The 26,000-nt window shown below is 41.3% G+C and overlaps 1 protein-coding gene across 1 annotated transcript in view; it reads left to right on the top strand.

Moving 5' to 3' along the window:
- The window catches only part of OBSCN (obscurin, cytoskeletal calmodulin and titin-interacting RhoGEF), a 4,979,884-nt gene that overhangs the window by 3,784,066 nt on the left and 1,169,818 nt on the right, over window positions 1–26,000 (top strand). The window contains exon 59 of the mRNA XM_044066040.1: window positions 19,096–19,368. Within this exon, the coding sequence (XP_043921975.1) occupies window positions 19,096–19,368 (273 nt within the window). The remainder of the gene's footprint in view (window positions 1–19,095; window positions 19,369–26,000) is intronic.

Below are 26,000 nucleotides of genomic sequence, written 5' to 3'. Positions count from 1 at the left end.
CAAAAATTTCCTTAAAAGGTTAAAAGGAAATACACAGTGTAATCTGATCTTGCAGTTCTCTTTGCTCCTTCGACAGCTGACCCAGCTGTAGTTTCTCCAGCTCCCAACTCTAATAATAGGTACTTGTCTTCTTCTAACTGTACACCCCTGGGATAAAATTGGCAAGGGGTTAGAATCGCAGGGAAAAAATTTGGTTCAGTTTAGTAATTTAGTCTTTAGAATAATAAATCATCTAGGTGATAGGTGAAGGTTTATTTTGCAATGTACTTACAGATTAGATGACTTTGCTCCATCTTTGCCTACTGAACAGAAGTGTTATATGAATGAGATTGTTTCTAACGTGAATCAGGTGTCAAAATGCGCATTGAGAAGTGTCTTGGAAGGTGTGGACACATCTAGAAATGCAGTCCTTTCTGTTGTATTGAGAAGATATGCTTGGTTACATAATCAGAATTTTTCAGAGGATTAAAAAAATGAGATTTTGAATGCTCCTTTGAATTTGCGTTGGTCCTGCTGCTAACTTGATTTTCAAACAATGGAATGGTAGCAATAAACTGAAGCAGGGGTATCTAGAATATGTCATGTTCCCAGGTTCTCTCCTAACAAGGCGTTCGACTTCAAAGGGCAGAACAAACATAATTCCCAGGTGAGCAAGATTCAGGTTACCAAGAGAAAATGGCAGCAGGATAATGTTTCTAAACCAAATAAAAGAGGCTCCACTCTCTAAAAGGCTCAGTCCCTTGCTAAACAATGACTGTGCCGAGAGTAGGGCATCCCGACCCTTCCTTCTGTCCCTCCTCCCCTTTCCTCTTCCCTCAGGCTTTTGCTCATCCCAGCATTCTGGCCACAAATAGTCATAGACAAATGAGTGCTGAGGATAATTCAGAAAGTATGCACTTGGCAGTGGACAGAAAATCCTCCTCCCTTCAAGGGAATCCCCCCTGCACCCACCAGTCCAGATACATCTGTTCTCTCCAATACTTCTTCACATGTTGCAAGCAGAAGGCATAGAACCAGTTATTGCACCACAAAAAGGAAAATAATTTTTATTCCAGAATATTTTAGACACCCAAAAAGGAGCTATCGTGGAGATCAGTATTAGATTTGTCTTACCTAAATACCTTTCTGAATGAACCCAAATTCAAAATGCTAACCCTGCAGACTGTCCTATCCTTGTTTCTGGACCACTGTTTCATGGTGACTTTAGATCTGAAAGATGCTTATAACCACATATCAACTGCTCCCAACTTTAAAAAAAATGTCTGGGATTTACTGTATTTGGCTCACTTTATCAGTATTTTGTGTTACACTTTGGGCAGTTTACTGCATCTCAAGCATTCATGAAGTGTCTGGCTCCAGTGGTTGCTTACTGCAACTGCATTTTTCTTTATTTAGATGACTTGCTGATTTGTGCATAGTCTTTCTCCATGTGTTTAGCATCATCAGACAAGGTCTTGACCATTCTAGCTCACCTGGACTTCAAGATGAACCTAAAAAAGTCCTGTCTCATTATCTTCCATGAATGTGTGATAAACACAGAAAAAGAATGGCCTTTCTACCAGAAGACAAAGTCCTGACTTATCAGAACATTTTCAGGGATTTTTCTCTTTAAGAAGCTGTCTCAGCAAGAGAGTTTCTCAAAATTCTAGGCCCAGTGGCATAAATGATCTTCAAGATACCACTGGCCAGACTCCACATGAGAAAGATTCAGTGATACTTGAAAGCACCTACATCCCTTATAATTCTGGGTAACAGTGCTGGAATTTGTGTTAAAGTGGTGGAATGATCAGATGTCTGTCAGTCAAGGCCTCCCCTTCTCCCTCCAGACAGCCGTTCATTCAGTCTAGATGAAGTTGTCAGATTCTGCTTGGGGAAAAGTGTCCAGGGGAGTTCAAGTGCAAGCCAAATGGAGTCCTTTGGACACTATAAAGCATATAAATGCCAAAGAAATGTTAACAGTGATTCAGACCATAAAAGCTGTTTACCACATATGGTCTCCAAGTACCATTTTAATGGTTGCAGTCAGCACCACAATCATGTGGGACCTGAACAAACAAGGGGGTACAAGGTCATGTTTTGCCAGTTGGCAGTGATGACCAAGGAGCTAGCCTTACCGCATTCTTTGATGCTTCAGACCTCATGCATACCATTATAGTATAACATAATGACATTCAGGCAGGCTAAGGAGGTACTGGATGGACCTGCACGAGTGGAAACTCAGGACAGAGGTCTTCCAGGATTTGGTCCAAATGTGGGGAACACCTCAGGTAGATCTGTTCACCCCTTTTCAAAACAGAGTTGGAAAAATTCTGTTCAAGACATCCTTGTACCACTGCTTGTAGAGGATGGACACATTCTCATTCCCTTGGACGTGAATGCTTCTTTATGCATTTCCACCCTTTCCACTAATACCCAACGTAGTTCTGAAGATTCAGAAAGAATTACCAAAGGTCATTGTGGTGACCCCCTTTTGGCCCAGGCAGCGATCGCTCTTCCTTTTAATGGAATAGGCCATATGCAATTACCACAAACATCCTCACATTCTGGATCTACTCACACAGTGCCAGGGGCAACTGGTGCACTCCAGCTTAGAGGAATTGCAGCAGACAGCCTTCATATCTTTTAGGCACGTGTTCCATGAGGATGTACAGTATGCATTTAAGGGTCAAGAAAACCTGCAACTAGAAAATCTTAGTTTTGCAAGTGGAGGAGGTTTTCTAAGTGGTGCCTAACTGATAACAGAGGGCCTGGTATGGTGTGTGCCCCTCTGGTTTTGTAATATTTGTGTAAGCTACTCAGCAAAGGCTTATATTATGCATCTATCAAGGTGCATCTTGTGGCCATTTTAGCTTGTGTGTACATGGATCCACCTGTTTCATTTTTTTTTTTTTTTTTTTTGGTGGTCATACAGTTTAACGAATGAGTGTTGTACCTGAATTCCCTCCTCCTTGGGATTTCAACTTTGTTCTTGAAATTTTGACATTATCTCCTTTTGAACCTGCCTTTCTGGCTGATTTAAAATTCATCACTTGGAAAACTTTTATGCTTATTCCTCTGAAATCTTCAAGGCAAATTTCACAGCTGTAAGCTCTCATGGTGGGCCACACTTATCTGATTTTTCACAAGGATAGGGTTGTTTTACTCTTTAATCCATCTTTCGTACCAAATGTTGTTTCTCAATTTACACTGAATCAAGCCACCAATCTCCCATTTTTTCCCAGAATCTAAAAACAAATGAAAGAAGAGTTGACATACCTTGGATGTGGACAGAAAACTCAGGTTCTACCTTGACAAAACTAAACCCTTCAGGAAGGCTGAACATCTGTTTATTTCCTGTTTTTTGGGCTAAGGTGGATTAACCTATCTCTAAGCAAACAGTTGCTCATTGGTTGTCCTCTGCTGTTGTTTTTTCTTGCTCCCATCTTGGTAAATCTATTCCAAGCAAAGTTAAGGCACATTCAGCCAGAGCCTTATCCTTGTTTGTGGAATATTGTAAAGGAGTGGACTGTAGAAGCATTGTAGAGGAAATAACCTGATACTCTCGCCATGTCTGACTCTGTTAGAAATCCTACATTTAAAGAAATCCCAGTCCCTCCGCACCACATGCTCCAGAGACCTCAACCTCATTACCACAATCAGCAGAACATGCTGGAGGGACAGGTTCATAACACAGAGACTGCCTGTGCTATAGAATAGACTTCCCATACATGTCAAGAAGAGCACCTCACTGGCCCTCTTCAAGAGAAATCTTGATGAGTGGATGGGAAATAGAAAATTCACCCGTGGGATCACTCCAGTGGCTCTGCTTGACACAGGCACTGGTAACTAAGGTCGGGTGGCATGATGCCGGGGTAATCCTATGGACTAGGCTTGTAAAGGCTCCAGGGCCATTAGCCTAGTACACACCTATGAACCTATACTTTTACAAAGCGCTACAAACTGGAGTCTTTCTCAACTTCCAGAACAGCCTTTGCGAGTACCATTCTCCAGGGGCTCCTGGATCTTTATCCTTTCTTCCTTCTCCCAGGTATGGTAAGTTTTTGGAATCTAGGCATATACCACTGAAGCAGTGTCAACGATGAACATAGCACAGCTGTATATGTCCTACTTACCTATAACAGAAGATGTTCAAATTTCACACTGACTCAATGCCAGCACTCACCCACCATTCCCCTTATTTTGTGTATAATATCCAACCTAACTGTGTTGTTGGCTGGCTTTGATTATTTGTGTTGATGTTTTTTGGACTGCTTAATTTGTTGATTTCAGGTAATTCTTGCTTCTGTACCTTTTTCTTTCAACTTATCACTAAAAGCATGAACAGCTGACTTTCTGTGTTATGTTTCCCATGGTGGCAGGTGTTTTGCCAGTCCCCTAACACAGAGAGTCAGAGGAGTGTGTTCTAAGGTCTGGAAAACTGCTAATGCCGGTTTTTGCAGGCACAGAACCCATATGCCACTGAGGCAATGTGAAATTTGAACATCTATTGTTACATGTAAGTAGGACTTGCGCAACTCTACTTTGTCCTGTCACTGACAATAAATACATCCCTTGTCTACCTGTGCTAACTTTAGAAGTATGCAACTGTTTGACTTTGTCTTTACTCTTTTAAAAAAGTCAGCATTTAACCTCCATGAATTTACTGTTTCCTTAGCAGTCATTCTTATTAATGCTGTATCTCTCTCTCTCTTTCTCTCTCTCTCTCTCTCTATATATATATATATATATATATATATATATATATATGGATCACATTTATATCCCCGAAATCGCGTTTCGCCGACACACTAATCACCGACACCAAAAGACCGACAACAAAAAATACAGACAACGCAAAACACCGAAAACCATTACACCAACACACTACACGTAAACAACACAGTACACTACATAACATATCCACTATCCCTAACCCAAACCCTAACCCTAAGGTCCGACACTACCGCACACTTACCCTACCTGCACCCTAACCCTAACTCACTTACCCACCCCTAACCCCAAGGTCCGACACTACCGCACACTCACCCTACCTGCACCCTAACCCTAACTCACTTACCCACCCCTAACCCCAAGGTCCGACACTACCGCACACTCACCCTACCTGCACCCTAACCCTAACTCACTTAACCCATCCCTAAACCCACAGTCCCTCACTATCGCACACACACCCTACCTGCACCCTAACCCTAACTCACTTAACCCACCCCTAAACCCACAGTCCCTCACTATCGCACACTTACCTGTCTGCTCCCTAACACTAAATCCCTCACTGTATCGCACACTTACCGAGTCCGTCGGGTTCTCACCTTGTCGGTCATCTGCGTTGTCGGTCTTTTCGTCCCGTCGGATTCCGTGTCGGCGAAACGCGTTGTCGGGCATCTGAAGGTGACCCATATATATATATATATATATATATATATATATATATATGTTTATATGTGTGCATGTTTATATGTATATACACACTTTTTCCTTTTCTACTGTTTTCATTGTACTGTCACAAACATATTTGCCACTTGCATTTTCTCTCTTTTTGCCCTGACATGCATTAACATCATGTCTTCTGTCACTGTTGTTTTAAGCAAAATCTGTAATACTTTGTTAGTGTTCTCATATGTCGTATGTCTTTTGATAATTTTTATTTATTTTATTCATGTTTAGTTCCGTTAACTGGATTTGAGAATTACTAGTAACATGTCACTGTACTCATGCAGAAGAAAACAATATAAAATGTGTAATCGCAGAAAAAATAACTTTCTTGTGATAATCCACATATGCATGATTGTAAAATAATCAGGATGCATTCATAATTTACTGGCTACTGTTAGTCTGAAAACATTGCTAATACTTGTTTACCACCATCTACATAAGTGAAGTTTTTTTTACACATTTACCCATGAATTCACTAATGTTGAAACCTTGTTAAATCCATGTTTTGTAGTTGCCTAACAGATCAACCTTGAAATCGGCTCTTGTGTGTCAGACTAATAGCTGCTAGTTAGCTGGGAATCAAACCATGAATCTTATGATTAATATACTCTTTTTTTTATTTAGCTTTTACTGTAAATGTAAAAACTTTGTAATTTGTAGTTGCTAAGCCATATAACATCCTACCCTTAGTTACCTGTTTAGACATTAACTGTAACTAACAAATGGCAAAACAACAGGAATTTTGTCCCATTATAACCCTCTGCTTTCATCAGTTACTGCTGATTTTCCTAATACAAAACTGAACTTTTGGTGGAGTCTGGAATGCTGGCAACTTCCTAGCTTTCTCATTCTGCATCATATGTCAGACTAATCCTGTTTTAGTCAAAGGTCAGTGAAGCTTTCCCTGTACTTAGCATGCAGCTACCCCTTCCGCGTGAATCTGGAGAGATGCAAGGCTGCCTTTACTCATTTACAATGTGAAAGCATATTAAAAAGTAAATGTATCTACATGAGCAAACTTTCCTTCCTATAACGCTGTTAATTAAATCTGCTGCTATTCCCAGTTTACCTGGGGTATCTGTTATCATAACAAGAGGAAAATGTGTATTTGTTCAAAATAGCTTCTACAAAATCTTTTGAATTTGGGAATTCATATCCGAATATTCTTTTACCCTTTGAAAAGGTACTGTTTTAAAACCTAATCTGTAACTGTTACCAAGACACTTATTCATAGTTAGTGTTAAAGTCTGTTGTACCTAAGCCTGGTTACTACTACAGTAATATTTATGTAACTTTATATTAAATGCCCTTTTTGTATTCCAGTTAAAATGTCCCTCTAAAATCTCAGTGTATAAACACATAAAAAAAATGGAATATATAATTCTGGGTTAAGTCAGCAAATGGAGTATATACCACTCAGCAGCAGCCTTAGGTCAGCTGGTGCCCTAGGCAAAAGGGCTTCACGGTGCCCCCCCACACCACCCAGGTGCCCCCATCCTGGTCTACCTACACCAAATAAATGCTGGAAAAGTGCCCCTGCTATAGCCGTGCCTTAGGCGGCCGCCTAGTTGGCCTATACCTAAGGCCGGCTATGATACTACACCTTACAAAAAAATCAAAATTCTCTCGGTTTTGCCTTCAGTGAATATTCATTAAATAATCTGTGCAATAATGTTCATTTTATAGCATCCAGTTTGCTTTGCATAATACAAAACAATGTTTTCCTTCTTTTTCTTACATTTCTCATAATAGACAAAACATTTTGGTTTACTTTTTATTACTCAGAAATACTTATATTTTGCAGTACTGCAAACACATCTTGCAAGTCCTGTAATGCTCATTTCTGATGTCTGTGAGCCTAAGAAAACATATACTTAATACATCTAAATCTTTGTTTCACTCTACAAATTACAATAATAATCATGTAGTCATACAACCTTGCAACAAAATCCTATATTCAAACCCCATAAAAAGACAAACTTATGCAAGTCTTTGTATGATTACATATGTAAAATTATTTTGTAAAGTCATTGGCGTTAAAGTGCTGTATAAAATTTACATTGTTTAATCCAAAAAAATAAAAAAGCCTGTATCAAACTGTAGGTCCAAATTGTCATTTTAAAAATGAATAGTCTCACAGTGTAAGCATCCAGTAATTCCATGTTTGTGAGTATACTAGTGTGTGTGTGTGTGTGTGTGTGTGTGTGTGTGTGTGTGTGTGTGTGTGTGTGTGTGTGTGTGTTTTTTATGTGTGTGGGGGTGGTGGAAGAGGGGTTGCATGTGTGTGTCCATAATACATATGCATATGTTTATATTTATATGCCCAAATATACCCTGCAACATACCCTGCAAATGCTCTTTTAAGAAAATCATTCAGAAATTTGGATGGCCCAGTGGTGCTGCAATAACATTGTCACCTCTCAGCAAGAGGTTCTGCAGTTTGGTGCTGTAGTAGCATTGTCACCTCACAGCAAGAGGTTCTCCAGTTTGATACTTGGCTGAGGCTCCTTCTGTGTGGAGTCTGCATGTCCTCCCTGTGTGGGTTTCCTTTGGGTGCTCCGGTTTCTTCCTATGTTACAAAGACATGCTTCTGGAGCATTTCTCCTCTGGCCTCCGCTGAAAATTATCTTGTTCCCAGTTGGACTTTTCCAGTAAACCAATGTTAAATAAATACAGTAAATAAATAAAATAAAGAGTAAAACAATTCTCATTTTTCCTATGCATTTGAATCACAACATGTAATATCTAAGAATGTGTCACATCTATGAAAACATTACCTTTTAACAAAGAACCTATTATTTTTTTTACTTCACAATAGTATTTGATTAATGCCATCCTGGAGTACCTTGCATGCAAGCAGTAGTGCCCAACAGGGTATGTGTTTCTCTATAAATAATGCATGCCAAGGGATGTTTGCGGCATTGGGCATCTACTTCCCTGGAAGTGCATTATTTATTGAATAATTAACACACCCCCTAGAGGGCAGTATTGAGCTTAGTGAATGGGCTGTCTGTTAAATTATTTGGTTTTGTCTTATTTATTACTGTTTTTTGTTGTAAAATAGTTCCTCGACCTAAGGTTTCAAGCTTGCTGTAGTATATGTTAGTGCTGTTGTTGTTGGAGGAAGTATTTTACATCTACAATATAACTTATATAACTATTTAATGTCTACAGACACACACTAACACACTCAGAACCATAGACAGACATATTTAAATATGTATGTGTGTGTGTGTCTATGCGTGTGTGTGTGTGTGTGTGTGTGTGTGTGTGTGTGTGTGTGTGTGTGTGTGTGTGTGTGTGTGTGTGTGTGTGTATATATATATATATATATATATATATATATATATATGTATGTATGTATAGGTTCTTAGGTTGGTACTAGGCTATCAGCCGTAGGGCCTATACAAGCCTAGTCATAACAACTCCCTGGATATTTCTTCCACAATATTTACTTCTCTGGACCCCTGTCTAGCAGGGCAACTGATGTGATCCCCGGGGTGAATTTCCTATCTCCCATCCAATCGTCAAGGTTCCTTTTGAAGAGGGCCAAGGAGGCACTCTGCTTGACATGTATGGGCAGTCTATTCCAGACAGGGTTGCCAGACGTTCCTCTTTGAGCAGGACTGTCCCGAGATCAGCAGCCTGATCCCGAGTCCCACACTGTCGGTTTAAATCCCTGGCAGCCTCCGCTTTGTTTTTTTTTTGATTGGCCCGTATACCGGCATACGGGCCAATCAAAAACCGCTAAACATGGAGCTTCTTGTGTTTAATGCGGAACATCGCAGTTCCGCATTAAACAGAAGTAGCTCCGTGTTTAGTGATTTTTGATTGGCCCGTATACTGGTATACAGGCCAATCAAAAAATCGCAAAACAGAGCTACTTCTGTTTAATGCGGAACTGCGATGTTTCGGATTAAAGAGAAGTAGCTCCATGTTTATTTATTTTTGATTGGCCTGGGCCAATCAAAAAAAAAAATAAACACAGAGCTACTTTTGTTTAATACGGAACTCTGATGTTCTGCATTAAAGACCTAGCATGGTAGAAATTTTTTTTTTTTTTTTTGTCTTCACTTGCTGTGAAAGACTTTTTTTTGTCCCTACCTGGCCAGTTGGAAATCTGGCAACCTTGATTCCAGAGTATGGGGAGTCTTTGGGTCAGGAACGTATCCCTCCAGCATGTTTCATTCATTGTGATGACAAGGTTTAGATTCCAGGAGCGTGTGGCTCTGAGGGATTGGGATTTCTTTAAGTGGAGCATGTCCAACAGCTCAGGGTTTGACATGGCCTTGTATGTTAAGCAGAGATCGCCTCTGAATAGACGATATGCGACAGAGTATAGGTGGAGTTTTTTAGATGGTCAGCATAGGGCATCTATTTTAGGCCTGTGATTCTTTTAGTGAGGTATTTTTGCGGCCTTTCCAGCTGTTGCAGATGTCTTGTGAGGTACATACCAAATGGGGCATTGTACTCTATAATGGGTCTAATGAGGGATGAGTACAGTGGGACAATGACCTCCTTTTTTCTGGATGAAAAGCCCTTAGTGATGAGGTATGCCACATAGAAGGATTTCCTGACTGTTGTGGTAATGTGTTTATCGAAGGTGAGACCACGGTCCACCTGTGTCCCTAAGTCTGTCATCACACTTTTGGCGTTTAGTGTACTGCCACCTATGTGGTAATTCATGGGTACATGGTTTTTCTCAAAGGGGATAACTATACATTTCTTGGCATTAAGCTTGAGCCCATGGCTCGGGCACCAAGCATCTGTTTCTTTAAGCCACATCATTTGGAGATTTAATAATGGCTCCCAGTTTGCAGTCATCTGCTTAACTTTGTTAGCCAGAGTCCCTTAATGTTGGCCTGTACTTCAGAGAAGTAGATGCCAAACAACAGCAGTCCCAGGACTGAACCCTGAGGTACTCCACTTGTCACTTGTCTGGAGCTGGATTTGGAATCACCTACTTTTACAGTCTGGGTTCTGTCAGTAAGCCATTTGGCAACCCATCGATGATGTAGGGATTTATGCCCATCTAAGTAAGTTTATCTATGATTCCAGAGTAGGGGATGATGTCGAAGGCCTTGGTGAGGTCCAGATAGGGTGTGTGGACCACCTTACCCTCGTCCACAGCTATGGAGACTGATTCAAAGAAGTCAGTCAGGTTCAAGAGACAAGATCGGCCCTTCACGAACCAAAACTGGGTGGGGGTCCAGTGATTGAAGGTTGCCAATGTCTTTGTTTATAAGTTCCATGATAATGCGTTCCATGTCCTTGCAGATTAGGCTTGTCAGACTGATGGGAAAGTAGTTCCCGAGTTCCAAAGTGGATTCCCCCCTTGTGGAGTGGGATAATTGTAGCTGTGCGCCAGTCAGTGGGCATAAAGCATGAGGCGAGGATATGATTAAACATGACACTTAGGTGAGGTGCCAGTTCATTTTGTAGTTCATGTAGTACATAGCCCAGGATGTCATCTGGTCCCATGGATGCTGTATTCTTAGCTTTAGAGAGTGCGGTTTCTACCTGTGTGGACATGATTGCTGGAATTTGGCAATCTTTTGGTATTGAGATGGGCCCTTTTGGGGTGAGAGGGGGAGTGAAGTTGGCACTAAATCGATCTGCCAGGATATTGGCAATATCCTTGGGATCAGTATATTTAATGCCATTCTGTTGTAGCTCAGAGCAGATCTGAGCATTGCCATTTATATTCTTGACATAACTATAGAATGCCTTGTAGTTTTGGAGATTTCGGACCTGAGACATCTGAGCTTGTATGTGTAGGACCCAAAGGCCTGGCCCTCTATGACTCCAACACCTTCTCTAACCCAGGCGGCTCTGTCAGATGTGAAATAGTCTCACAGCCATATTGTTGGCACTGGGTACAGGGTGCTGGGTTTGACTCAGATGTTCTCAGAGCCATCTCTTCCAGTCAGAGCCTTGACACTAGATAGCTCATCTCCAACCCCTGCATCAAGGCTGGAACCTGGGAGGACTGGGTTCCTTCCCGCACAGGTATCTACAGATCGTGTCTGGTCGACATTTAGTTCTCCCATGGCTTGAGGATTTAACATAGCAGAGAGATCTTTCTCCACCTCAGTGACCAAGGCATACTTCCCTCCCTCAGGTCCACCCCATTCTCAAAGGTCTGCTGTAGATGCTAGGTCTTTTTATCCTGTCCCATCAGGGCAGCTAGTCCGGTAAACCCTAGGGATTTTCCTCATTCAGGACTCTGCTAGCACTTCTGAGTCTTCTCCAGAACCTTCCATCAGAGAGGCCCCACCAAAGCATATGTGTAAGAGGAGACACTGATTTCATTGAAGGGAAAGGGTCCTCCAGTTCACCCTTTGAGGACATGTCGTTCAGTGAAATACTAAAGTTTTTAGACAGAAAGGTGGTTGGTCTTTCAACCTCCCTTCCCAAGAGGAGTCAGTGTTTCTCAAGGTTTTATGAGCTGGCTCAGCTACAGCTTGGGTAGTCCCCTCAGCAGATGAGATAGTAGACGTTATCTCCCACTGGGTTCCAGGATCCAGATGTCACGGAGCCTATTTCCAAAAATCTGGACAAATACTGTGTTGCACCCAAAAGTAAGGCTCATTGATGCAAGGGTCCCCCAGTGGATGTGATTGTGGTTCCCGCAGCCACTGTAGCTCTGATGTTGCAAGCCATTTCTGTCATGGAACTGGTATCTTCCATTAGAGTTTTCCCCCTGCAGAACAGAGTTCATCTGTCCATCCTCCTAACAGAGAGTCCAAGGTGTTGGACAGATTTTGGAAGCATGTCTATGCTTCATTGGCCTTTGCCTGAGGTCACTGAATTATTTGGCACATACGATAAGATTTCAGAGAGAACTGATCAATCGGTTTTCCAGTAGCTTCTTGGGGACCTTGTCTGCGGGGGACAAGAAGAGAAGACTGTGTCTTCACAACTGGCACTCACCAATTCATAATGAATGGTACCATGGGAGTGATTTTCATTCCTCAGAGGGAGCTTCAAGCGCTGTGCGTTCATGAATAGCCATTAGAAGGAACTCCTGGATGCACTTTTGTGATTTTTGGAGCCCTTCAAATCTTCATTCATCAGTGCCCCATTTGGTCGGCCACCTTGTTTGACTCTAAGGTGAAGAAAACTATCTCTAGGAATGAACAAGATGAGAAGACATTATCTGCCATGTTTTCCTACCCTTCAAAGGACCTCCTCCCAGAACCAGAAAGGTGACAAAGATGTGGTCAAAAAGATGCAACGTTTTTCCCAGGCCTCCTAAGGAGAAATCCCCACATGGTAGAGGGGGAAAACTCTAATGGAAGATACCAGCTCCATGGCAGAAATGGCTTGCAACATTAGAACTAGAAGGGTCTCATAGAAACGGATAACTGGCGCCAGAGCCATGGCCTAAAGTTAAATGCCAAGAAATGCATAGTCATACCCTTCGGGAAAAACAAGGTTACCCCTAGCTACCATATAGGTGGCAATCCATTGAGCACAGAAGAGGTTATCAGGGATCTGGGGACCCAGGTTGACAGTAACCTTTCGTTTGACACTCACATTGCTAAAGTAGTTAGGAAGACCTTCTACATTGCCCACCTGATCATGAAGGGATTCACATCTAGATCAAGGGAAATCATCGTCCCCCTGTACTCATCACTCATCAGACCAATGATTGAGTACAATGCCCCATTCGGAATGTATCTGACCCGACACCTGCAGCAGCTGGAAAGGCCCCAAAAGTTCCTCACCAAAAGGATAAAGGGTCTCAAAAATATGTCTTTTGCTGCCCGACTGAAAGAACTCCAGCTCTATTCAGTTGCTTACCGCTTGCTCAGAGGTGACCTGTGCCTGACATACAAGGCCATGTCCAACCCAGAATTGATGAACATGCTTCACCTCAAAAAATCTAGATCCCTCAGAACTACAAGGGCGGGAGACTTAAACCTTGACACGGTTATTAATAGGACATGCTGGAGGGACAGATTCATCACCCAGAGACTCCCTATGCTGTGGAACAAAATCCCGGTACATGTGAGGCAGAGCACCTCGCTGGCCTTGTTCAAGAGAAATCTTGACCAATGGATGGGAGATCGCAGATATACCCCAGGGATTACCTCAGTGTCACTGCTTGACAGAGGCACAGCAAAATAATGGGCATAGTTTCCTTCAAACTAAAGGGGTGGCGAAAGCCACAAAACTCTGGGCTAGGCTTGTAAATGCCCTTGGGCAGATAGCCTAGTATGAACCTATGAACCTATGTCCTCTTTCTGAAAAGCCCTCTCACTGTTCCTAAAGGGTTACCTGACTGCTGCATTCTGGATGCAGTCGGGGGGGGGGATTATCTATACACCCAGAAGCCTGGATAGTCATTACCAAAGATACTTGGGTATAGAGTATAATATCCAGGGATTATTACATACCATTTTCCTTTCTACCCCCAAAACACAACTAAAGAATTCCCAATGTTCCACTCAGTCAGAGGAAAGCAGACTTAGAAATAGAAATTCTATTGAGAAAAAGGGTCATCTAAGTAGTCCCCCCAAGACCAACAAGGATCCAGAACTTACTCAAGATTCTTTTTAGTGCCAAAAAAGACAGGGAACCTAAGACCATTTTTGATTCTCAACAATCTAAATCAATTTGTAAATCACTCAAAAGTTCCAGATCGTCATAGTTTAGTCCATTCTTCCACTGTTATAGAAGGATGATTGTATGTGCTGTGTAAATCTCCACAACGCATACTACCACATCAAGATACACAAGTGCTCCAGTTGGTATCTACGTTTCTGGCTGGGATCCAGTCACTGTCAGTTCAGAGCCCTGCCTTTTGGTCTCACCACAGCCCCCAGGGTGTTCACTAAGTGCATGGCAGTGGTTACAGCTCACCTGAAATAGCACAGATTCTGGGTGTTTACTTATCTAGATGACTGTCTTCTTTCTGCTTCCACCAAACCTCTACTGATCCAAAGCAGGAATTAGTCTGTCCATATGTACCTTTGACTAGGCATTATAATAAACTACACCAAGACTCAGCTTTCCCCTACTGAAACTTGAGAGTTCATCGGTGCCCATCTAGAGATGATAATACAGTTTGTATGTTTTCCACAGACAAGACTAGACAGTCTACGAAACCTAGCCTTACACATTCTTTCTCTGCCTTCCTCTCCAGCCAGGCTAGTGTTACAGCTTCTCGGATCAGTGGGAGCTTCAGTAGTGTTTGTACCCTTAGCACGGTTTCACATGAGGGTACTACAATGGACTCTTGTAGTACAGTCATCAGTAGGGTGCCATCCTATGGTGACACTCATTCGTATTACAAATATATATGCAAACAAAACATAGCCTGATGGATTCAAGCAGAAGAAGTTTCTCTGGGCTGCCCTTTTGTTCTTACATTGCCTAAGGCCATGGTGACAGCAGATGCCTTCCAAGTAAGGTTGGGGGAGCATTACTTGGGAAGGATACTCCAAGGCATGTGGTCCCAGTTAGAGGCCAATATTCACATCAATATCCTAGAAATGAGAGCAGTCCTAATGGTGTTGCAGGCATTTCAATATGTTCTCCATTTAAGGACAATTGCTGTTCAGACAGCATGTTGGTAGGCTGGTACATCAACAAATAGGGAAGAAACCAGATCCTGTGCCCTGTGTAGAAAGGGAGTATGGCAATGGGTGATCTTTTCTGGATGCTTTCTGTTGGAAATACATATTCCGTGGAAAACCAGCATGCTAGCAGACAAACTGAGCAAGTCCATTTTACTTCCTTATGAGTGGTCTCTGAATCAGTCAGTGGCAGAAATTATTTTTCACCCGTGAGGCCAACCATGCTGTGACCATGTTGCTTCACCCCACAGTTCCAAGAACAGCAGGGACTTTTACCTGATCTCCCCAGCCGAGGAGTCCCTGAGAGACTGTGATTTGCAGCTGGCCCCTCAAGTCTTTTATATGCCTTTCCACCCCCCCCCCTCATTCCCAAATTTCTCCAGAAAGCCTTGCAGTGGAAGAGCAAGGCAATCCTTATTTCCCCATTCTGGCCTCGCCAGGTGTGGTTCTCCCTCCTGTAGCCTCATCTAGTGCACCCTCTCTGGGTGACGATCCTTCTCTGGACCTTCAGTCTCATCCGGGTTGCCTCATCTGGACATTCAATCCCTCAAATTGGCACCATGATTTTTCCTCTTCCAGTGATAGTTAGGAACTCTAAACTTTCTTCCTCATTTCATCATCCCAAAAAGTTTCTACCAGGAAAATTTATAACAGCAAATAGGGATTTTCAGTTTGGCCCCTTCAGAGACAAATCATTTTTCAGCACCTGTTCCAACTGTTCTTGACTTCCTCACCTCAGTTTTCAATAACAGAGTTAGTTATTTGACAAGTAAACTACAACTTGCTGCCATTTTAAATTTTCGCCTAGGAGAAAAACATTCCTCTCTAGCCTTTGTGAAGTTGTATAATGCTTTTCTTAAAAGTATTCTTATTCTCTGGACCAATATTGAGGACCCCAGTCCTCCATGGGACCTAACAGTTACTCTTCAAGCCTTAACTCAGACTGTTTTCAAGCCTTCAGCCAAGGAAGAATTAAAGTTTTTGTCAAGGAAAACCCTTTTCTTGGTCGCCGTTATGTCAGCAGAGTTCAGAGTATCAGAAATCCAGACACTTTATTCTTAGCCACCTTACAGATTTTTCATAAAGATAGAGTATCCCTTTGGACTAACTCTTCCTTCCTGCTTAAGGTAGTGTCAAAGACATATCTTAAGCAGTCAGTCAATCTACCAGTCTTCTTTCCAAATTTTTCCAATAAGGGAGAATGCATGTTTCACTTGTTGGATATTCATAGACAACTTAGATTCTGTATTCATAGAACTAAAGATGTAAGAAAAATTGAACAACTGTTTGCTTCCTTTTCCAAGACAAAGCTGGACAAAGCAGTATTAAAAGTAACCTTGGCTAGATGGCTCACTGACTGCATTGGTTTTGTCTACAAGAGTAAAAGATTATCATTGCTCAAATCGCTTAAGGCACAATCTACCAGAGCTATGGCCACATCATCCGCTTTTCACACCCTCTTGATCTCACTCTTCAAAGTTCTTTTCAACTTTCCCTTACGGTAGTTGTCCGCTATCGGCCTCGTGCCGGTGTTTAGCCTTAGATGGAGTTTACCACCTGCTTTGGGCTGCATTCACAAACAACTCGACTCCGGGGAGACCTGATCCCGACGTGCCGGGGGCTGCCACCGGCCTCACACCGTCCGCAGGCTGAGCCTCGATCATAAGGACTTGGGTCCCCTGGGCGGCGCCACATTTCCCTCCGAGCGGACCACATCCGTTTACCTCTGAACGGTTTCATACCCTCTTAATAAACAAGCCTTTGCAAGGCTCGAACCCAGGACCCTGCACACCATAGCCAAAGTGATTTACTACTAAGCCATGTCAGATATGGTAAAAAGCTTCTGTAGATGACATTTGTGTGGTTCCTACATCGTCCAGTGTTCACATCTTTGGAAATCATTACAAATCGGACATATTGTCTGGGAGTAGGGCTGCATTTGGCTCCGCTGTACTCTGAAATGTCCTTCCTTGAGGACCACCCATAGTGGGGAGTCTGTCCCATCAGTCGAGGAATGGACAAAAAAGACAATCGGATAATAAAGTTATTTACTCACCACAATTCTGCATCTGTGTTGTCTGTTTTGTCCTTCCCAACCTCCAAACCTCTTCCTATTTCATAGTCTGCTAATATGTTCTTAGGGTTTTTTCCCTGTCAGTCTTGTTGTGTGAGCTTAGATGCCCTTCTCCTGTTGCTCTGTCTTTGGACTATAGTTGTCTTTTTACCTCTCCTTCAGGGGATGATGATATTTGGTAATATTTTGACATTTATTAGTTAGCTGAATAGAGGGCAAATTCGATCTGAGGTAACTGAGGAGAAAAAGAGGAGTATGGTTAAGAGGTGGACCTCAAGCTATGGATCCTAAAGTCTAATGAAGTGGCCAAGGATGGATCTGAAGTTGGGTCAAGACCCATCAGTTGAGGAAGGATGAAAACAGATAAGATAGATGCAGAGTTTCGGTGAGTACATAACTTTAATTTTTACTGCATGTCTCTTAAAAGTTGAAGCGAGTGGCCTGAGGCATAGCAGGTGATTTAATGACAAAAAAAAAAAAGTAGAATTAATCAAATTATATCTACAGGCATGTCAAAATAATTCTGGTTTTACTAGATCTACATTTGAGATGGCACAGTGGTGCAGTGGTTAGCGTTGTCAAATCACATCAAGAGGTTCTCTGCTTCAGTTCTCAACTGTAGTGCCTTGTGTGTGGAGTCTGCATGTCCTCCCTGCACTCTCATGGGTTTCCTTTGGGGATCCACTTTCCTCCTACATTCCAAAGACATGCATCTGGAGCATTTCTCCCAGGGCCTTCACTGAAAATAGGCTCTTTCCCAGTAAACAAATGTAAAATAAATACATTTGTCATATGCATTTAGTGTGCACCTGTAGTGTCAAGTAACACTATCGCATTTTGGCTATTTTAGATATGGTTTCTTTATTTTTTATTGTGTTGCTCATGCTCTGCTAAGTTTAGGGTGGGGCTTATAGTAGTCTAGGTTATAGAGCAGGGAAGTTCTGCTTTGAACTGCAGATGCAGTTTTTCTATATTGTAAACGGACATGACATGCTGCTGGAACCTTGAGGAAAACACATATTAAATTGGGTGCTGTTTACCCTTCTCCACGGCTGTGCAATCATGGACTTAATATATCTAAGACTGAGACATGCACTGAAACTTGTCCTGTCACAAAACCGTTACTTTGTTTGTCAGTGTTATGGGGAGTTTACTCTTGTTCTCAGTATCAGAGATCATAATATTTCGACATGGATCTCTGGTTTACAGCAACTTATTTTCTTCTAGTTACAGAATAACTACTTTTGAACAGTTGTCTTTTAGGAATTCATTTTGTTGGTATTCACTTTTAATATCCTTATTATTTTACTTAGTACAAATATATTTGCAGTCTGAAAATGAAAACACAATTTTCTTTTGCAAAAATGTGTTTTGTTTTTAATAAACTGTATGCATGATCTTTTTTTTAATTTTTTTAAGTTTGTGGGCTACAAAAGTGGAAATATTTAAGTATATATACACATGGTGCTGCGGTAGCTTTGTCACCTCACAGTAAGACGCTGTCCGGTTCGATTCTCAGCTAGAGCGCCTTCTGCGTGGAGACATGCGTGAATGGGCGTACCTTCGTTGAAGGTTGTGCGTCAGGCCTGGCAAGCCGGTACGTAAAAATCAACTGCCAATCATTAGCGGACCGGAGTTCCGCTGTGGCGACCCCTAACCAGGAAAAGCCGAAAGGCACAAACAAATACACATATGGCTAGCAACAAGAAATGTATATATCTTAGTAGGGGCTGTAGAATGCACTCTAAAATGCCCCAAAATACAATTTTTAGACTTTTTTCTTTATTTGCACAGTCTGTGAGCTACTGATAAAAGTTTGCTAGTAAGCTGGTGGCTGATGTTGTAAATATTGGCTCACTTACTGTTTCTTAAATCACTCATAAAATTGTTTAGCACTTAAACTCCGTCTGTAAATGTAAATCTACATTAATTGCAACACATCTTTAATGATGATTTGTATATTTAATCCTTCTGTTCTTACTAAGGTATTATTTTCTTTCTTAAAAGAACCTCAAGCATACATTGTTGAACCTTTGAAGGACGTGGAGGTCTTTGTGGATGAAGATGCTACATTCAAGTGCAGGATCTCCCGTGAGAGAGCACAGGGTGTGGTTTGGAAACTTGGAGATGTGCCTCTCCAGCAAAATGAAATGAATGAAATTGCTGTTGAAGATGGCACTACACATGTTCTCAGGCTAAAGAAAGTCACACTGGAAGATGCTGGCACTGTCACCTTTTCTGTGGGAGAGCATACCTCTATTGCACAACTTACTATTCAAGGTACTTGTCTTCATTTTGGAAAATTATATACAAATGTGTCTCAAACATCACTGTTATACTATTGGAGACTAGTCCTGAGAAGTTAAGTAAGGTCATATTATTTTACACTAATGCTGAGAAATTAAGCAAGGTCATATCCTTTTGGCAGTATCATATGTTAAACAAGATGTAAACTGGTATCAGTTATGGTCTATATTTGAGAACTGAGCAACATAGAAAATATGTGCAGAATTTTTTCAACATTTTTTTAATTCATTAATGCTTTTGGTTCATTGATGCCCTTCCAAACAAGGTGCTGGCAATACCTTTGTAACTGGATCCATTAATCTGCCAGATATGCTCTAAGATAATTACTTTTGAGTCATGCTTTAGAGATAGTTTTATGTTATCCCCTTGCCCAATAATTTTCTTTGTATATTTTGTAACATACAGGTTTGTGGGCAAGTACTAGGTTAGCTGCCCTTGTGGACGATTTTAAGCCTAACCAATTTCCCTTGCTGAGAATCAAACCCTGTACCTCTTGTCTGTGAGGTAAACACCTTAACTATTATACCACCCCCAAATTGCTTGTTCTCCATATTGGTGACAGTAGTATGCACACTTACACTCTTATGAGAGCACACACACACACACACACACACACACACACACACACACACACACACACACACACACACACACACACACACACACAGCAGTTGACTGCAGTGAAATTAGAACTCCTGTCTAATTACACTAGCTAGAGAAATCAGTACTTAATGGAAGCAAATTATAAATGGCTTTCTTACTCAGTAATGTTCACACAAAATGCAGGTGCAGCTGGGTAGGACAACACTGCTTTGGTATTTTGGGACTTGCCATTTGATTTGCCCATTTGTGTCTTGTTGCACTCATGTTGTCATTGAGTCTGATAAGTACCACTTATAGCAAACACTGTATTTACTTTGTCACAGATGAGCCAGGTTACTCATTTCTGAGTGTTTACACTCAGCCCTACAGATGTGCTTTGATTTCATCACCAGACTTATCAGGGTCATGTAAATTTGTGGTGCCAGCACTGATGGCAGCATTTAGCCCTCCATTCTCAACATCTTTTATGTTTGTATTAGCCTTACATCTGGACATTTTAACACTGCTTCATTAGCAAAATTACAAATTATTAGTTTCAGCAGTGATGGCAACATTTGGCAGCACATTCTCACATCCTTTACGTTTTTATAAGCCTCACTTCCAGATATTTTAACACTGCTTCATCTGCAGAATTGCATATTATTACTACATTGCCCCAGCTGTTCCTGCAGTTTTCATGAATTCCAAATAGTGACTTTAATTTACTAGTCCTACACAGTTATGAAGCACTGACTCTGTTTGAGCAACACCACAGAGACTGAAAGATCACAGTCAAAGTAAATGTGTCTGTCTTGTTTAACCTTCCCCGTAGCACACTCCTTTTGTGTATCTGCTTTCATACTTAATTTTTGCAACATAACAAAGATGAGTATAGGCTTGCCTTTGGAATGCATACTGAGGGGCTGGGCAGATAGATGAATACAAGCTTCATCAAAAATATGTTCAGCTTACTTTAATCAGTTTGTCCCACCCAGACCCTTAGGCATGCTGTGGCATGATTTACATGTACCTAAAATAGTTCTTGGTTATACAAAATGTATTCAAAGTCTTTATTGTCTTTTATTAACATTAGTAAAATATTCACCTCAATGTCACCCTCTTGCAGGAGCTTTTCATTTTGTTGAATAATAATCTTCATTTTTGCTAAAGCAGCCTTAACTTCTTAATTTGCCTTGTCCTCTTGCCTAATGCTTCTGTCTAAAAATGTGTAGGTCATCCAGAATGGAGTAGATGGTTGATAAAAGTGAGGTACTACCAGGGTTGCCAGATTTCCAGTACCCCAGGTAGGGACAAAAAAGAAGAAGAAGGTCTCTCACGGAAAGTGAAGTCCAAAAAAAAAAAAAAAAAAAGGTCTTCGGCAACTGAAGACAAAAAAAAAAAAAAGGTCTTTAATGCGGAACAGAGTTCCACATTAAAGAACTGAGCTCACTCAGCTGATCTGCACTATACACATACACGGAGCTTCTCGTGTTTAATGCATTGCAGTTCCGCATTCAACACAAGTAGCTCCGTGTTTAGCGATTTTTGATTGGCCTGTATACCGGCATATGGACCAATCAAAAATCGCTAAACACGGAGCTTCTCGTGTTTAATGTGGAACACAAGAAGCTCCGTGTTTAGCAATTTTTGATTGGCCCGTATGCCAGGTATAACCATCCCTGATTTTCAAGAAAGTCCCCGATTCTGGGTCAAAGTTTTACTCTGTGCATCTTAAAATTAAAGACTTATTAGGTAAGCAAATGAATAACTGTCAAAATATGACAATGCCTTAAGTTACACAATAATTTTACTTCGTAAAATGTATGTAAAGATGTGTCTTCTTTTTCTGTCAATTTTCTAAGTCAGTAACAAAAAAGTATACACCGAATTGGGACCTTTATTAATGATTATTCTAGACTTTGGCCATAATTCCATGAAGTAAGAAACTAAGTGCTGTGTTAAGTAGTCTGGATTTTATTACAGTACACAACAATTGCAAGCACAACTACTTGTGTTTGAACTACAGCCATTGACCATCCATAAATAGCACTCTCAAAGGGATAAATGAAAAACGTTTTGTATATCTGAGCCTCCCAGATTTTTTTTTGTATTCTCCGAGTAAACCGTTTCTTCACACCTCCCAAAGAATAAGTTAGTTGATTAACAATTCCGTAAAAAATTCTTCATAATATCTATTCGTTCCCTTGTGTAACGTTCTTGGAAATAAAGGCACTTGCTTTTTCTATTTTTAATTCCTAGCTCTTAAACGTTCCACATTTCTTAACTTTCTGTTGCTTTTTTTAACTGAAGAAATAATGCCCAGCGGGAGACTTCTCAGATGCTAAACAAAAATCAGATATGATGACAGGTATAGACTGTAAGGACTAAAGTTACTGTTCTGCTGAAATATTGTAGCAAGTGCAACTGACAAAACGAAGGTAGTAGTATATTCAAAATGTAAGTCAAAAGCACACGAACCTCCGCGTAGTCCCAATGAAGGGAAATAATTTAATATAAAAAAATGACATTAAATTCTTTTTACATACTTCACAGTAGAAAGTTAGAAACGCGGGGTCCTTCGGCAGGTAGCCTGATCTCAAACGGAAACGGAAACTTTACACATTTTGCTGTTACTTTACAGGACAATCAAAAAAAAAAAAAAAAAAAAACTAACAAAGCGGGCTGGCCGGGATTTAAACCGGCAGGGCGGAACTCGGGATCAGGCTGCTGATCTCGGGACAGTCCCGCCCAAATAGGGACTTCTGGCAACCCTGGGTACTACAGATGTGTGCATTTACAGCTTATTGAGCCATCTGGTCCTAGGTGAACTTTGCAGCACAGATAAAGCTTGTAGATTTAGACTGAGAAAGTGTTCTTGCTTCCTCCTTCCCTGTTTTTAATTTTAAGAATGCTTATAGTTTTGCAAGTCCAGAATGAAATCTGGTGAGTATTTTAGCATGAAGAGTTCATACATGGACCCACACCTGTACCACTGCAGCAGCCACTGACCATGCAGAAATTAAGTATGGAAACACATCGCCAGTTGGAATCCAGCAAAACTTGGTAACCCAAGGAAACCCTGTAATAGTTAGGAACTATTCCAAAGCAAACTACATGCTATTAAGAGATAGTTTGTCAAAATTAATTTCCCCTCCTAACCACGAGTTCACAATAGCCTATGTGGAATTGTTCACAGAGACCCTGTACAACCATGTAAGTGGCTGTATAGAAGCTGCTGTACCTATTAGAAGTAAGCCCAAAACAAACTCTAAAAACAAACCACACTGGTGGAATCTCAGCCTTAAAAGGGTAGATAACAAAAGAGAAAAAGTCATGGCTAAAATCAAGAAGAACAACTCCCATAATGATATGTGCTGTTTGGAAACTAGCAAGACTAATTAAGTTCAACAAGGCCAATTACGGGGTTAGGATAGCCTCACTGGCTAAAGACAGTGACAAGGCTGTTACAGCTATGTCTGTAACCTCAAAGGCAGCACACAGCAGTGTGATGAACTAGTGGTCAGTGGTGCTACCTATACTGAGCAGAGTTAACATGGCAAATCTGCTGGCTGATAAGTTCATCTCAAACTTCACCCCCCCACTTCACCTGTAACTCCACCATGAAATACATGTTAGCATACCCCCCATTAGCATGCCCCCCAACTATTAGCAGGGAGCAGGTCGTGGCAGTGCTCACTAAAGCCAAAAATATAGCCTTAGTGGGACCTGACTATATCCCGGAATGCCTCCTTAAGAGCTTCAGACATTACCCATCAGGATCACTTGAGTCACTTTTCAACAATAGCCTCAAAACAGGCTTTATACTGTGGGAATGAGGACGGCGATGGTTATCCCACTTCTCAAGGGTTTACCATCAACTGTCCTCAGAAACTACAGACCCATTAATCTGACTAGTATAATATGCAATGGCATGGAAAAAAATGTCACGGAAATTATCAACAAAGATATAGGCAACCTTCAGACACTAGATCGAACACAGTTTGGCTTGGTCAAAGGATGGTTATGCCTACTAAATGTGGTGGACTTCTTTGAAAATGTCAGCGAGGCAATGGATGAGGGGAAGACTGTGCATACTGCTTACCTGGTCCTGGCTAAGGTATTCAGTACAATGCCCCACTCAGGTATAGTTGAAAACTCTCCAAACTGGGCATAAACCTCTACATAACTTACTGGATTACCAGCTGGCTCACAGACAGGACCCAGGAAGTTAGGATTGTTGAGGCTACTTCCACTAAGAGACCAGAGACAAACATGATACCTCAGGGCTCTGTGCTGGGACTGCTCCTATCTGACATCTACTTCTCGGAGGTAACAGCTAATATCAAGGAGCATAAGTTGACCAAGTTCACAAATGACTGCAAATTAGGAGCTATCATAGATTCCCCATGACACAAGCATATAAGAGGGTCTACCACAGACAAGTGACGGGTGTCAAAGTCACGTATTAAAACTCAATGCCAAGAAATGCATTATAGTGCCTTTTGGGAAATTGGCCACCCAGGTTAATTACTCCATCTAACAGACACCCCTTAGAGTTGACCTGGTAGTCAGCGTTCTGGAAACGTATGCAGACAGTAATCTGGACTTTGACCAATCTGTGGCCAAGATACTAAGAAAGTCATTCTTTGTCACCCAACATATAAGTAAAGGCATTGTATCTAGGTCCATGGAAATCATAGTACCACTTTATTCAGCCATTATCAGACCCATCGTTGAGTATAATACCCCCTGACCAAACATATGCAACAGTTGGAACACACTCAAAGGTTCCTTCCAGGAGAATCTAGGGTATAAACACACTGTCTTGCACAAATTGCCTTAAAGCCGTATATGTGTACAGGTTAGAGGCAAGCTATGCCTGACATACAAGGGATTCTCGGATCCAGCTCTGATGGACCTACATTTTGCTTGCAACATAAATAAAGACATGTTGGCGAGACAGATTTATGTCTTAGAGGATCCCCATGCTCTAGAACAGGCTCTTCATCTTTGTGAACTAACCCTATTGACCAGTGGATGGGTCTGGCCTCCATGTCTCTTTATAGACAGAGGCAGACAGTCATTGTGGCCAAACTAACATACCCCTCCATACATAACCATTAGAAGCTTCATAATTAACATAACCCCTCCTAATAAGTGCCCATGATACAGAGAGACACACGGTTGGGTTGCGTTGCATGGCTAGGCTTATAAAGGCCCTGGTGTTTGCTAGCCTAGCATATACATATGAGCCTATGAACCTATCAGATTGAAGTCTGTAAAATATGACAGCATGATGACATCACTGTGCACCAAGTATGCAGCTTTGGGTAAGTATTCATGTACATGCCAACTAAAATTAAAGCTCTTTGGTGTCTTGGGGATGGGAGTACTGTAACTTGTGACAGTTCATAGTCTCCAGCTAAGCCAAAATTTGACAGATTTATTGGTAGGTATTGTACCTCAAGACAAAAACTTCACATACTGAAAAGGACAGGTAGTCACTGTAACAATCAGTATTTAATATCCTTTTCCTCATCTCAGTAACAGCACCTACCCTTAGTTGTCCACTTCTTCTTTGTAGTGGACCTGTGTTTTGATTTCCTGAGGGCTGTAGTATAAATTGGTGAATGGTCTAACATCCTAGAATTTCTTTGTGATAAAGTGATACCTGGTATGTGTTTGGCTTTTTATGCAGTTTGTGAACAAGGCCATTATTGTAATGACAAGTTTCCACATAGTAAATCGATGTTGCCTAGTGAATTCATTATTCCTGCATCTTTCAAACAGGCAGTGTTATTATAGAGGCTTATACTGATATAGGTGAACTGCTTGTTGTTGAATAATTGTGTTAATGTATGCAGAAACATTATTTCCAGTCATTCTTTGGTAATTTTCTTACATCAGTGTTCAAGGCATATCAGGTCTGTACCATTTGTCTGATTAGGTTCTGTAGTAGTCATGGACATAGCTATGAAAATGTGAGGCAAGTGTCTCACTACAACCTGTATACAACCACTCCC

This window comes from Protopterus annectens, chromosome 3.part0 (genome assembly GCF_019279795.1).
Source record: "Protopterus annectens isolate FY-2018-M chromosome 3.part0, PAN1.0, whole genome shotgun sequence".
NCBI lineage: Eukaryota > Metazoa > Chordata > Ceratodontiformes > Protopteridae > Protopterus > Protopterus annectens.
Note: the sequence above shows the minus strand (reverse complement) of the source record. Positions and strands in the feature narration are given on the sequence as shown.